We start from the raw sequence: 13,413 nt of genomic DNA on the forward strand, positions 1-13,413 counted from the left end.
GTCAATTGGCAACATGATGTCAAGATGGGCAGAGGATCACCAATTCCCCCAATGCTGGGGTGAAAAATAGTGGACCAATATCAGAAAGGAGTTTCTCAGAGAAAAATTGCAAAGAGTTTGAAGTTACTGTAATGGAAATCACAACATGGGCTCAGGAATACTTCCAGAAAAATTGTCGGTGAACACAATCCACTGTGCCATTCGCCATTGCTGGCTAAAACTCTATAGGCCAAAAAAGAAGCCATATCTAAACATGATCCAGAAGCGCAGGCGTTTTCTCTGGGCCAAGGCTCTCTTAAAATGTACTGTGGCAAAGTGGAAAACGGTTCTGTGGTCAGACGAATCAAAATTTGAAGTTCTTTTTGGAAAACTGGGACACCATGTCATCCGGACTAAAGAGGACAAGGACAACCCAAGTTGTTATCAGTGCTCAGTTCAGAAGCCTGCATCTCTGATGGTATGGGGTTACATGAGTGCGTGTGGCATGGGCAGCTTACACATCTGGAAAGGCACCATCAATGGTGAAAGGTATATCCAAGTTCTAGAACAACATATGCTCCCATCCAGATGTCGTCTCTTTCAGGGAAGACCTTGCATTTTCCAACATGACAATGCCAGACCATATACTGCATCAATTACAACATCATGACTAAGTAGAAGAAGGATCCGGGTACTGAAATGGTTATCCTGCAGTCCACATCTTTCACCCATAGAAAACATTTGGCGCATCATAAAGAAGAAGATGCGACAAAGAGGACCTAAGACAGTTGTGCAACTAGAAGCCTGTATTAGACAAGAATGGGACAACATTCCTATCCCTAAACTTGAGCAACTTGTCTCCTCAGTCCCCAGACATTTGCAGACTGTTATAAAAAGATGAGGGGATGCCACACAGTGGTAAACATGGCCTTGTCCCAACTTTTTTGAGATGTGTTGATGCCATGAAATTTAAAATCAACATATTTTTCCCTTTTTAAAATTATACATTTTCTCAGTTTAAACATTGATATGTCATCTATGTTGAATTCTGAATAAAATATTGAAATTTGAAACTTCCACATCATTGCATTCTGTATTTATTCACAATTTGTACAGTGTCCCAACTTTTTTGGAATCGAGTTTGTATTTCCATGCGTTTAAATGAAATCGGTTTTGCATCTATACATACGATAAATTCGGATTACTGGTGAGGGACATCTCCTCCTCATTGTTCTTCAATACATACAGCTCTATAGGAAATCTGTAGGTTGGTATATCTGATACCCATCAGTTTATCAAAATGTTTTATTAGTAAAGTAAATTCATAGTTGTATTCACGTAGATCACTGGACAGCATTTGGCTGTATTGTATCAGCCAGATCTAATCTTATTTCCATTGGCATGCAATAGAAATTAGTCACTGGGCATATCTGGGGTTTGGTTGATGACCTTAAAATAGGTTCATTTGGTATTTAGTAGGTCATGGGACAACCTGATATTCCAGTTATTTAAATTAAGGTTAATTGTGTTTGGATTGCTTGGAATAGCAAGTGCATTTAAGCAACACCTTTTGGGCTTCTGCTAAATAAGATAAAATAAATATGTTAAGTGTAGGTATGCCTATATTTGTGACCAATTGGTGCCCAGGGTGTGCGCTCATAATCTGTTTGCCAAAATTATTTTCTTAAAATGCTAAAGCAAAGCTGTTGGTAAAATGGCAGCTGCTAAGGCCTATGTAGTATAAAATTGCTGATCTTCTATGCATTTAGGGGCGATTTTATTGCTAGACTGAGACAGAAATGGCCATCAAATTCCTGTACCTTGTTGGGTACTTTATCTCTGACAACAGTGAGAGTACATTCCAAAGTGGGATGCCCCCTTAACTCCCTTGGGAAAGGTGCAGAGATCCACGGCCAACTCTTAGCAGTACCACCCGAGTCTTCCAATTCCATGGCCACCCAGCGCTTCGCCACCGAGTGGCAATGCCAATCAATCAATCGGGTGAGGTGGGCTGCCCTGAAATAAGCTTTAATGTTGGGCAAACCCACCCCGCCACAAATTTTGGGGAGATATAGGAGCTGAAGTTTGATGCGGCCGGCGGTGGGACCAGACAAATTCCCGGAACAGAGCGTCCACTCGACGGAAGAAGCCAGCAGGGAGGCGCACCAGGAGGGCCTGCAGTAGGTAGAGGATTAGTTGCAGAGTTGTCATTTTTAGGGCACTGCATCTGCCAAAGCAAGTCAGGGTGAGAGAGTGCCAAGTCAGCTTTAATTTGAGCGAGGAGAGGAGTGAAATTAGCCTCGTAGAGAGCTGCAGGGTCAGGCGTGATGTTGACGCCAAGGTACCTGATAGTCAGTGGCCCAGCTGAAGGAGCCAACTAAATGCAGGCTCTCCACAACCGCCGCTGGGATGGCAATAGGGAGGGCAAAGGACTTAGAGAAGTTGATGCGGAAGTAGGAGAGGACACCGTAATGGTGAACGGCCCGGATCAACGCTGGGAGCGACGTGCGGGGGTCAGTGAGAAAAAAGATCAGGTCATCGGCATGTTGGGTACTTGTATCAGGTTCTGATTATGGTCTTTTTATGTGTAGCCCTGCTCTATATCTGGGGAAACTACTGGTACTAATGAGAGGCAAAACTGAGACCAACAATTGGTATGTATTTGCCCAATGCACAATAGGCGATGAGAACATTTTTTGTTCAATTCCATCATTTATTTTAGTTAAACGGTGTACTGAATATGTGATATGATTACATAGCACGCACTAAACCTATATTGAATCCCTTGAATGTGGACAATGCCTATTGCCTCTTTCTGTTATTTTTAAGACTAAAAATTGGGGCATCGAAGTGAAAAACTAGATGGGTGTGCCTTATCACTGGTTGGTGGGACCTGTAATTATTATTATTATTATTATTATTATTATTATTATACAGGATTTATATAGCGCCAACAGTTTGTGCAGCGCTTTACAATATGAGGGAAGACAATACAGTTACAATACAATTTAATAGAGGAGGAATTGGACGGCCCTGCTCTCAGCAGTAGATGACGATATAGCATATATTGGGGGAGATTTACTAAAACTGGAGCCTTCAGAATCTGGTGTAGCTGTGCATGGTAGCCAATCAGCTTCTAACATCAGCTTGTTCAATTAGGCATTGGCAAAAACAAAAAAAACCTGGAAACTGTTTGGTTTCTATGCAGAGCTGCACTAGATTTTGCACACTCCAGTTTTAGTAAATCTCCTTCTATGGGGCAAGAGCCAAAAGGACATTAGGACATACATTTTACTGCTGCAACCAGACATAGAAATGAGTGGTATTTTCCAGCTGTGCAATAGTGCATTTGAAAAACACACATACTGCATGGGCTTAGGCCAATACAAATGTTGCCTATATGCAATTGGTTAAATTCCAAATAATGAGAATTGAAGTATATGTAAATCCAATGTCTACAATGTCCTACATGTTAACATGTTAGTCTTATGTCAAAGTCATTTTCAATATTTTTACATCTTCAGCTTTGGTGGTCCTGCCATGAATGTTAATGTTTAGGCACTTCTGTTATAAGCTGAAGTGCTCTGTCCCTGTCTCCCAGTTGTGTTCCTGCATTGTCACCATGTCACATGAATTTCCCATAGACTGCACCACACATTATGTGACTATATTCCACTGTTCTCACCATCTGGGAACCCACCTTGAGAAATGCTATGCAGAAATTGTGTGTGAATATAGTATTTAAAAACAAACAAAAAAAAAACAAACTGATCTATAATGGTTTAGATTAGATTATTAAATCTACTTTACCTAGTGTGACTACAGTAAGCCCGTACCTGTTTGCTTTGGGTTTCTTCACTTTGTTAATATGCACAGTCAACTGCTTTATTAAGAAAAAATACAACATTAATATATTAATATGTTATATTCCTGTCTTTATCTCCTTTAGGTATCAAGAACAGATTCTCTGCCGGCTATGTCTCTTTACCGGATCAGAACAAGATTTGGACATTGACCGTGAGCCCGGAGCTACGGGAAAAGACCCCTTTAGTGATGGTTCATGGTTTTGGAGGTGGGATAGGACTGTGGATTCAAAACATAGACCGCCTTAGCTCACGACGGGCTCTCTATGCTTTTGATTTGTTGGGATTTGGGCGTAGCTCCCGACCCACCTTTCCAAGTGATCCAGAAGCTGCAGAAGAGCAGTTTATATCATCCATTGAGCAGTGGAGAGAGGAGATGGGAATTAAGGACATGATTCTTCTGGGGCATAGCTTAGGTGGATTCCTAGCTACATCGTATTCTATGAAATACCCACAGAGGTGAGCCAATGGAAGAAGTTGCTTTCTTTTAAAGTGGAGTTCCACCCACATTTTAAACTTTGCGCTTGCCGGTTCGTTATTGCTTTATAATTCTGCATTATTTTTTTTTTTTTATGTAATCTAATTACCCTAGTTTGTATAGAGTAATTGCTCCTCTTCCTGGGTACCTCGCCGCAGCAAAGTACGTCATTTCCGGCCACACATTGGCTCCTGAGATATGAGTATCATCAATCTTCAGAGTCAAAAGGCATCCCCTGCTGAGTGCACTGCTCTTTGTAGTTTATGCGAATGTGCAAGATCAGGAGGTGCATGCTGGGTATATTAAAAAAAAAATGTTATATATATATATATTATTTATTTATATGGTTTGGTATTGGGTATAAACATCACGGGGGTGTTTTAAAAAAAAAAAAAAAAAATCCATCTGGAACTCCATTTTAAGTCAGGTTTTCTATTGTTTTTATAGGCAGTTCATGCTTTCTATCTCTTTAAAGTTAATCTTTTGCCAACTTTTAGGAAAAATCACACTATTCAAGAACAACCTACCCTGCCATCGCCCAGTAATCTGTAGTGTAAACCTCTGGAATTCAAATATGTTAGCTACCATATTGCTGCTGAATTAAGTTGAACATGCTGGTACACCAACATCTATAAGTAGCCTTAATGTGAGGATATGGAATGAAAATCCACACTTTTCAGAATGTTGACAGATCTTTTTTTTTTTTTTTTTATTCTCAAGAATTCTAAATCTTCAACCACTTCTCAACCACCCGCTGTAGTTTTACTGCGGCAGGTCGGCTCTGTCCCGCGAAACGACGTACATGTACGTCGCTTCGCGGGACCGCTAGTGGGGGTGCGCGATTGGCCATGGGGGGGGGCAATTGGCACCCGCGATTGCTCCCCGTAGAAACAGAATGGCGGTCTGCCATTGTGAACATGGCAGACCGTTGTTCTGTCAGTAATGAACACAGGTATCCCATGTTCCTCTTATTTAGAAACACGGGTCTCGGTGTTCATTCAGCAAACCCATCCCTCACACAGTTAGAAAGCCCCCCCCTAGGGACACATTTAACCCTTTGATCACCCCTGGTGTTAACCCCTGCCCTGCAAGTGTAAGTACAGTAACAGTGCATATTTTTAGCACTCATTACTGTAGTAATGTCACTGTAACCCCCCCCCCCCCCCAAAATGTCAAAAAATGTCAGGTGTCCGATCTGTCCGCCGCAATGTCGCCGTCCTGCTAAAAATTGCTGATCACCGCCATTACTAGTAAAAAAAATAAAATAAATCTTTCCCCTAGTTTGTAGAAGCGATAACATTTGCACAAACCAATCAATATACACTTATTGGGATTTTTTTTTTTTTTTTTACCAAAAATATGTAGCAGAATACATATTGGCCTAAAATTTTTTAATTTTTTTTAATTTTTTTTTATTGGGAATGTTCTATAGCAGAAAGTAAAAAAATGTGTTTTTTGTTTTATAGCTCAAAAAATAAAAATCGCAGAGGTGATCAAATACCACCAAAAAAAAGCTCTATTTGTGGGAAAAGAAGGACATCAATTTTATTTGGGTACAGCATCACACAACCGCGCAATTGTCAGTTAATGGAACGCAGTGCCGTATAGCAGAAAATGGCCTGGTCATTAAGGGGGTAAAACCTTCTGGTCCAGAAGTGGTTAAGGTGAAATAAAAAGACGTCAACATTATTAAAAACAAAGCAAACCTTTTATAAGCAGCTACTTGGTGGTACTTAACCTTTTTGTTAATGTTTTCTGTAAAAGCCAAGATCAGGAGCCAAACTAAACACTTCTATATGTGTATAATCAAATAGAAACTGTCCAGCTGTTATTGGATGTGGTAACATTGGCTACTTCTCAAGAAGCAGAAAGTCCTCCACTTCTCAAGTGTGTGTACAGCTTCCATTACACTCCTAAAGGGAAGAATAGGGCTAGCCAAAACCTTCGCATAAAAGTATATAGTTCCAAAATAAATATACTCACACACATACCTATATCATTTAATGGGTGCTGCTAGAGTATAGCATTCTATGTACTCTTTGTATAATGATGTATCTAACTTTATCCAATGGATGTTGCTTCACAACTGAGTGACATCCCAATGCTTTGGCCAGTGAAGGAGCACCACCATAGTAGAAATTAAGTTGACTCTTGTTGCTGTGTTGGTGGCAAGTTCTCACAAGCAACAAAATTACTAGTCTATATGTCCCTTAAGGCCCGTACACACGATAAGAAAATCTGTAGGGAAAATTTTGTCCGACGACCGATCTGCCGATTTTCGGATTGTTAGTATGGTGCTTTCAACAGCCAACTCCGACTTTCGGCTGACAAAATCCTGATGTGCAGGCTATAAAATTTTTGTTGTCCGTAATACAACGTCTGTTTTTCGTCTCATTAGTACAGATTTAGATGGAAAAAAATCTTAAGAGCAAGACTAGGCATGCTCAGAGATGAAAGAACACATACAAAGCAATCCAACACATGACATTACTTCTGAAGTAGAATTCTGTCATACGGGAAAATTCGTATGAAAATAACCTCTTCACTTATCACATCAGACTAGCATGCCACAAAAAACGGACGACAGATCGTTCGATAATCTGATCGTGTGTACGGGGCTTAAGGCTACGTTCACATGTAGGCATTTTGGGGCATTTTTCAGCTCTAAGGATCAGCTCAAAAAGCATCCAACCAGACAAATCCTATTCTTTTCAATGGCCCCTGTTCACATCTGAGCGTTCTGACGCCTTGAGCAAAACGCCCGACGCTCCAAAAAGTACATGAGCTTAGTTTTGGGCAGATTACAGGCGTTTTTGTTAGATGTCAATGCTTTCCTCCAAACACCTGCAAAAAACGCCTATAAAACGCTTGTAAAAACGCCTGGAAAATGCCTATAAAATAGCAACACCTAGATGTGAACGTAGCCTTAAACTGTTCTTTCAGGTCAGCCTAGTTTCTTTTGACGGAAAAGCAGGAGCATGGAACATAGTTAAAGTAGATGCACAGATAGATCCCTTATGACTAGTGTTGCCTGCGTCTGTTGTTTCTCAAAAAGGCATGCAGGACACAGTGACACATTATTATTCTTTGTAGAGAAACTTCAGAAATAAACTTCCTCTTCTGCATTTGTTTCACAGTGACCGCATTGGGGATTCTATTTGTGCATCCTGCAGCTAATGTGGTTCAATATACGGTAGTAAAACGCTGTAGCCTTACAACCTCAGTTTACAACATACTGGGGTACATTTATCCCTTTTTCTTTTTTTCATATGAATTGTCCATTGAAATCCGTGAACACATCTGCATTACATGTGGGTTGGAATGTGTTTCCATTTATTAAAAAAATAAAAATAAACCGGTCTGAATGAGACCTAAATTAGAATTTAGTAGACCCCTATTCATAATTGGCATATATTCATTAACCACTTCAGCCCCGGAAGATTTTACCCCCTTCCTGACCAGGCCCTATTTTGGGATTCGGCACTGCGTGACTTTAACGGACAATTGCGCGGTCGTGCGACGCTGTACTCAAATGAAATTGAAATCCTTTTTTTCCCACAAACAGAGCTTTCTTTTGGTGGTATTTTATCACCTGTGCGATTTTTACTTTTTGCGCTATAAACAAAAAAAGAGCGACAATTTTGAAAAAATAACAATATTTTTCAAATTTTTTATATATGAAATTCCCCCCAAAAAATGTAAAAATCTAAATTTTTTAACATTTTAGGCCAATTTGTTTTCTGCTACATATGTTTGGTAAAAAAAATCGCAATAAGCGTATTTTGATTTGTTTGCGCAAAAGTTATTGCGTTTACTAACTAAGGGAAAGATTTTTGTCATTTTTATTGTTTTATTTTTTAACGAGTAATGGCGGCGATCTGCGATTTAATTTATTTTTTGCGGGACTACGACATTGCGGCGGACAGATCGGACCCTTGACTGACATTTTTTACACTTTTGGGGGTACATTACTACAGTAATCAGTGCTATACATATGCACTGTTACTGTAAAAATGACACTGGCAGGGAAGGGGTTAACTTTATTAGTGATCAAGGGGTTAAGTGTGTCCCTAGGGGCGTGCTTCTTACTGTAAAGGGGTGTGGCTAGTGATGTAACCACAGAGACATACGATCCTACATAGCAGGATCATATGATCTCTGCAGTTAGATCAGGGAGAATGACAGGCGGCTTTGTTTACATTAGCCGCCTGCCTTTCTCCCTTTCCACAGGGAGATCGCGAGTGACCGTCGGACATCGGGTCTGCCGGTCACACGCGCGGACATGTCAGGGAACGAGCAGGGGCGGGAGCGCGCCTCCGGCGGCGCACGCTCGCCCCCTAGAGGCTCACAGGCGAGCGACGTAGTACTACGTCACTTTGCCTGTACGGGGCTGACTGCCGCAGTAAATGTACTTGCGGCGGTCGGCAAGTGGTTAAAAGCATAGTTCACCTTTTACAAACAACCTGCCTTTGCAGGTAAGGGATGTTTGTAGATTGAAACAAACTGTGCAGTTCTGACTAAAGATGAAGCCTAACTGGAATACTCTTAGGACGTTACTAAGTGAGGCCTACTGGTCACTGCTCACCTCCACCATCAGGGGAGTGAGCGCTTTCACTGATTTTAAGCCCTCTCACATACTCTTTCTCTCCCTTGATACAGTAGCTCTGTGCTCAGCATTTAGAGCTCATGCCTGTGATCGTTGAGATGAGCAGTAATGACTAGGCCTCACTTAGTGTCCTGGGAGTATTTAGCAACATCCTTGGAGTATTCCAGTCACGCTTCATAAGGTATGTAAATTGCCTACACTTAAAACAAGGGCTGTATTGAACTTTAGTCAGAGCAGCATAGTTTGTTTTTATCTACAGATGCCCGATCTGCATGGGCGGTTTTGTGGTAAAGGTGAACTATCCTCTTAAGCAATCTTAGGATTCAGTTACTTATGCCTAAAGTTTTTAAAGGTTATCATCTACATAAAACATAGCTCCCTGTCCCTGATTCGGAACAAAATCCCTCTGCTCCCCGTTGCCTCTTCATCATAGGCGTGCACAGGAGGTGTGCTGGGTGTGCCTGGGCACACCCTAATCTCCCTGTGCGGCACAGATTCCCCCTGCTGATATTTCACCAAAGCCCTATAAAAAAAGTTGTAAAAAATAATAAAGAATGAAATAATAATGAAAACAAATACTGACCCCATCCACTGCCCTACTGACCCCATCCACTGCCCTACTGACCCCATCCCCTGCCCTACTGACGCCAATCCCCTGCCCTACTGACGCCAATCCCCTGCCCTACTGACGCCAATCCCCTGCCCTACTGACGCCAATCCCCTGCCCTACTGACGCCAATCCCCTGCCCTACTGACGCCAATCCCCTGCCCTACTGACACCAATCCCCTGCTCTACTGAGAACTCCACTGCTCTACTGAGAACTCCACTGCTCTACTGACAAAATCCACTGCTTTACTGACACCAGTTAATGTTTTAAAACATTTGGGTGCACACCCTAATGCAATAGGCTGCGCACACTTATGCTCTTCATTTGTCCCTCATTTTGGTCTGAGCTATATAGTTTTATATAAAATTCACTTTTATCTATCAAAAAGAGTTTCCCGGTGCTAAACCTTTCATCCAATTTCTAAATTGCGACTTTTGTAAGTTCCAAAAGCCAGTATAATTAAATGGTAGTGGTGAAAACGCACTTGTGGGTTTACCCAATTATTTTGTTTGTACAATTCTTCTTTAAGGGGGGCGTGGCAGAGGGTATGTCTTATGCCTACATAATTTTGTTAATAGGTGTCCCTCATTACCATCTCAGTAAGTTGGGAGGTATGCATAAGAGGCAATTGTGAGAACCTATTTACATAGCAACAATATGACTTTACAGAGTACATAAATCCATTCATAGCAGGTCCTGCCCTCACATTCCTATTCTAAGGTCCCTAACACACATAATACAGGGCCAGTGTGGAGGAGCAATTAGCTTTCCAGTTTGTTTTCAGATTGTCACCCCTTGGATGTAACCCAAACATACAATTACAATGCAAACTGGCTGTGATGTATTCAGTCCCATAGCTCAAGAGCATTTTTTTTTTTTTTTTTTTAAATGTTACCAAGATAGAGTAGAAAAATACCTGGCTCTGAAGTATTGTGACACCAGTATTGAGTTTGTTAGCAATTTTATTATTCTTTTTCAAGCATACAGATTATGTGTAATATGCTTTTTATTAAAGTGGCATTAAACCCCAGAGAAAATATTTATAATATTGCAATTTACCAATTCTTAGATGTTAGATGTTATGGCTACATTAGCTTTCTTTTCAGGCTTTCTTTTGTTTTCAGCTGATATTGCCAGTAAGAGCCCATTCACACTACCGCAGCACGACTGTACTACTTCGGGGACGACTTGTGAAGTCCCGTGCACCGCGACTTCGGCACGACTTGCACAGACTTCATATAATGAATGTCTATACAAGTCGCTCCGAGGTTGCCCCGAAGTAGTACAGGACCCTTTTTCTAAGTCCGAGTGACTTGTGTCGCTCCTATTAGAACGGGTGCTGTAGCAGTCAATGGACCGCGACTTGTCAGGCTGACAAGTCGCCTTAGTGTGAATGGAGCCTAAGTCTATTATTTTTTAACAGAACAAGCTGTCTTGCAGATGTAGCAGTTTAAGAGATGAGACAAACCATTTACCAGTGACAGGAGTGCCTACAGTGGTCCCCTTTTAATTACTTGCGTACAATCTTTAGCCCAAAGAAATTTGCTGTAACTGTGTGTTAAAAAAAAAAAGTGTTAGCTGGAGTTGAGCTTACTGGGCCGACTAACAATGCTGCTGTCAAAAGGTGCCCCTATGCTCCTTCATCCAGAGTGGGGGCACTCTAATACAGGAGGTGTGTTACTGGCCAGATCACCAGGTGAAAATAGAGGGTGAAAAGCCTAATAAAAGAAAACGGTTGCGGCCGCCACATGTGGTGATTGGTAGGCTGCAATATATTACATTTTTGGTTTTGTGTTTAAAGGGGAGTTCCACCCAAAAATGGAACTTCGGCTTTAAGTACTCCTGACCTCCTGACATGCCATATTTGGCATGTCATTTTTTTTTGGGGGGGGGGGGGGGGCTAGCGGGTACCTAGATTCGACAGGTACCTGCTCCCACTTCCGCTCGGGCCGCCTAGGCAGCTTAAGCGGAAGTTTTCCTCCTCCCTTCCTGCACTAGTGATGTCAGGGCCGCAGGGAGAAGAGGGAGAGATCCAAGGCTCCCCGCCAGCCACATTGCTGGACTGTGGGTCAGGTGAGTGTGTGTTTATTAAAAGTCAGCAGCTATACTTTTTGTAGCTGCTAACTTTTAGTAAACACAAAAACGGGTGGAACTCCACTTTAAGCATTACATTTAGTATTGGTTGATATTTCAGGTTGAACTGGATGGACCTGGGTCTTCAACCTTACCAACTATGTAAAAGAGTAAAAAAATCAATTTATATTTTCTATTTTTGTGTATCATTTCTGTCACTGATTCTCTTGCCATGCAAGAAATTCTGCCCATATGTATATTTTATTCTGTTTATTTCAAAAATTTCAGAGTGAAACATCTCATTCTTGTTGATCCATGGGGCTTTCCAGCCTTGCCAACAGACCCCAGTGAGATGCGTTCTCCTCCAGCATGGGTCAAAGCGATTGCTGCAGTTCTTGGACGATCCAATCCTTTGGCTGTTGTGAGAGCAGCAGGACCTTGGGGTTAGTGCTTACTATTAATATACACACACTGGTTAAGGAATCAGTCCTCCTCCTAATAATTACAATCAGTCTAGACTTCAGCATCTATTTGGAAACTGAATAGCCATTGTTAAAGCTCAATCCCCGTATGAACACCATTACGAGGAAAATCTTCCATCCTTGGTGGATTTTTCAGTTATTTTACTTTAAAAAGAACGAAGTAGGAAAAGTAAGAACCCATTGTTCAAGAATTACAATATGAAGGGTACCCCCCAATTGATCCTGTTCGATATGTAACAGGTGAAAACTTTCCTGAGATGATCCATGACCTAGCTAAGCAGGAAAAGCTAGAGCAAACCCTACCAGTGGAATGCAAACCCTGTATACCTAGTACCTTTAGAAGGGGGACCCTCGGTATTGTAAAACCCATAGAGTACTGCTAAATACTTCATTTAACATTATTTCTAATAGTTTAGTGGCTGCCATGGAAACCAAACAAGCTTGAGAGGCAGAAAATCAGATATTGTCCAAAAAAAAAAAAAAAAATCCAATATTGTCATTACAAATGCTGAAAAATACCTATTACCATGAAGTAGAACTACATCATGTCTTTGTTGATTTTTAAAGCAGAATATGATGTATCCCTGTATATAGCTGTGTGAAAAGGGGTCACACCAGAAAAGCAAATGTGCACTAAGAAAAGTAACCTTCTTCATCTAGTATAGACTAGGTGCACATCCATTGATCTTTGCTGCACTGAATATTAGTTGGAGTGATTTATTGGCATGCTGTTGTGACCCTAAAATATCTTCTATTGCTTTCAGCCATGTTTTTAGGAACATAGCCTTCCTCCACCCAAGAAACCATTTTCTGAAAAATAGGTTACAGGGCTATTAGGCGGATGTGTATTGATTATTTATGGAGAATAAGGATATCATTTAGTGTCACTTTTTTAGTTTCAATACATTATTAGATATTACCAGCATAGATAATAAACAAACAAAACAAAGTTTGAAATATGCATAACAAGAATGCAGTGGTCAAGGCACAGTAAATCTTAGTACAGCATAGACTCAGCAATATAAGACATTATACTAAAAAGGCACAATGTCATATGTGTCCAGATAAGGACCTGATACCCATGATCTCCCCAATCTCTCACAAATGGTCAGAGAGGGACATGGCATAACAGGCAAATGTGAAGATAGAATGTGCGCCCAGTCATTAGCAGGGGCGTACCAAGGGGTTGGCCAGATTGGCGCCCGCCAGGGGCGCAGGCTGAGGGGAGGGTGCCAAAAAGTTGGCAGTGTTAGCAGTGATTTTTGTGCCCTTTGCTCAGCCTGCATCCCCCGGCGCCCCCAGGCAGCGTGCGACTCCAATGCTG

General features: G+C 41.3%; 1 protein-coding gene across 2 annotated transcripts in view; it reads left to right on the top strand.

The window, feature by feature from the left end:
- Positions 1-13,413, top strand: part of ABHD4 (abhydrolase domain containing 4, N-acyl phospholipase B) — a 44,854-nt gene that overhangs the window by 25,159 nt on the left and 6,282 nt on the right. For both annotated transcript variants that reach the window (XM_082243867.1, XM_082243868.1), the window contains 2 exons: positions 3,929-4,301; positions 11,896-12,050. In XM_082243867.1, coding sequence (XP_082099993.1) covers positions 3,929-4,301; positions 11,896-12,050 — 528 coding nt within the window. The remainder of the gene's footprint in view (positions 1-3,928; positions 4,302-11,895; positions 12,051-13,413) is intronic.

Source organism: Pelophylax lessonae (assembly GCF_965119305.1).
Source record: "Pelophylax lessonae genome assembly, chromosome: 1".
NCBI lineage: Eukaryota > Metazoa > Chordata > Amphibia > Anura > Ranidae > Pelophylax > Pelophylax lessonae.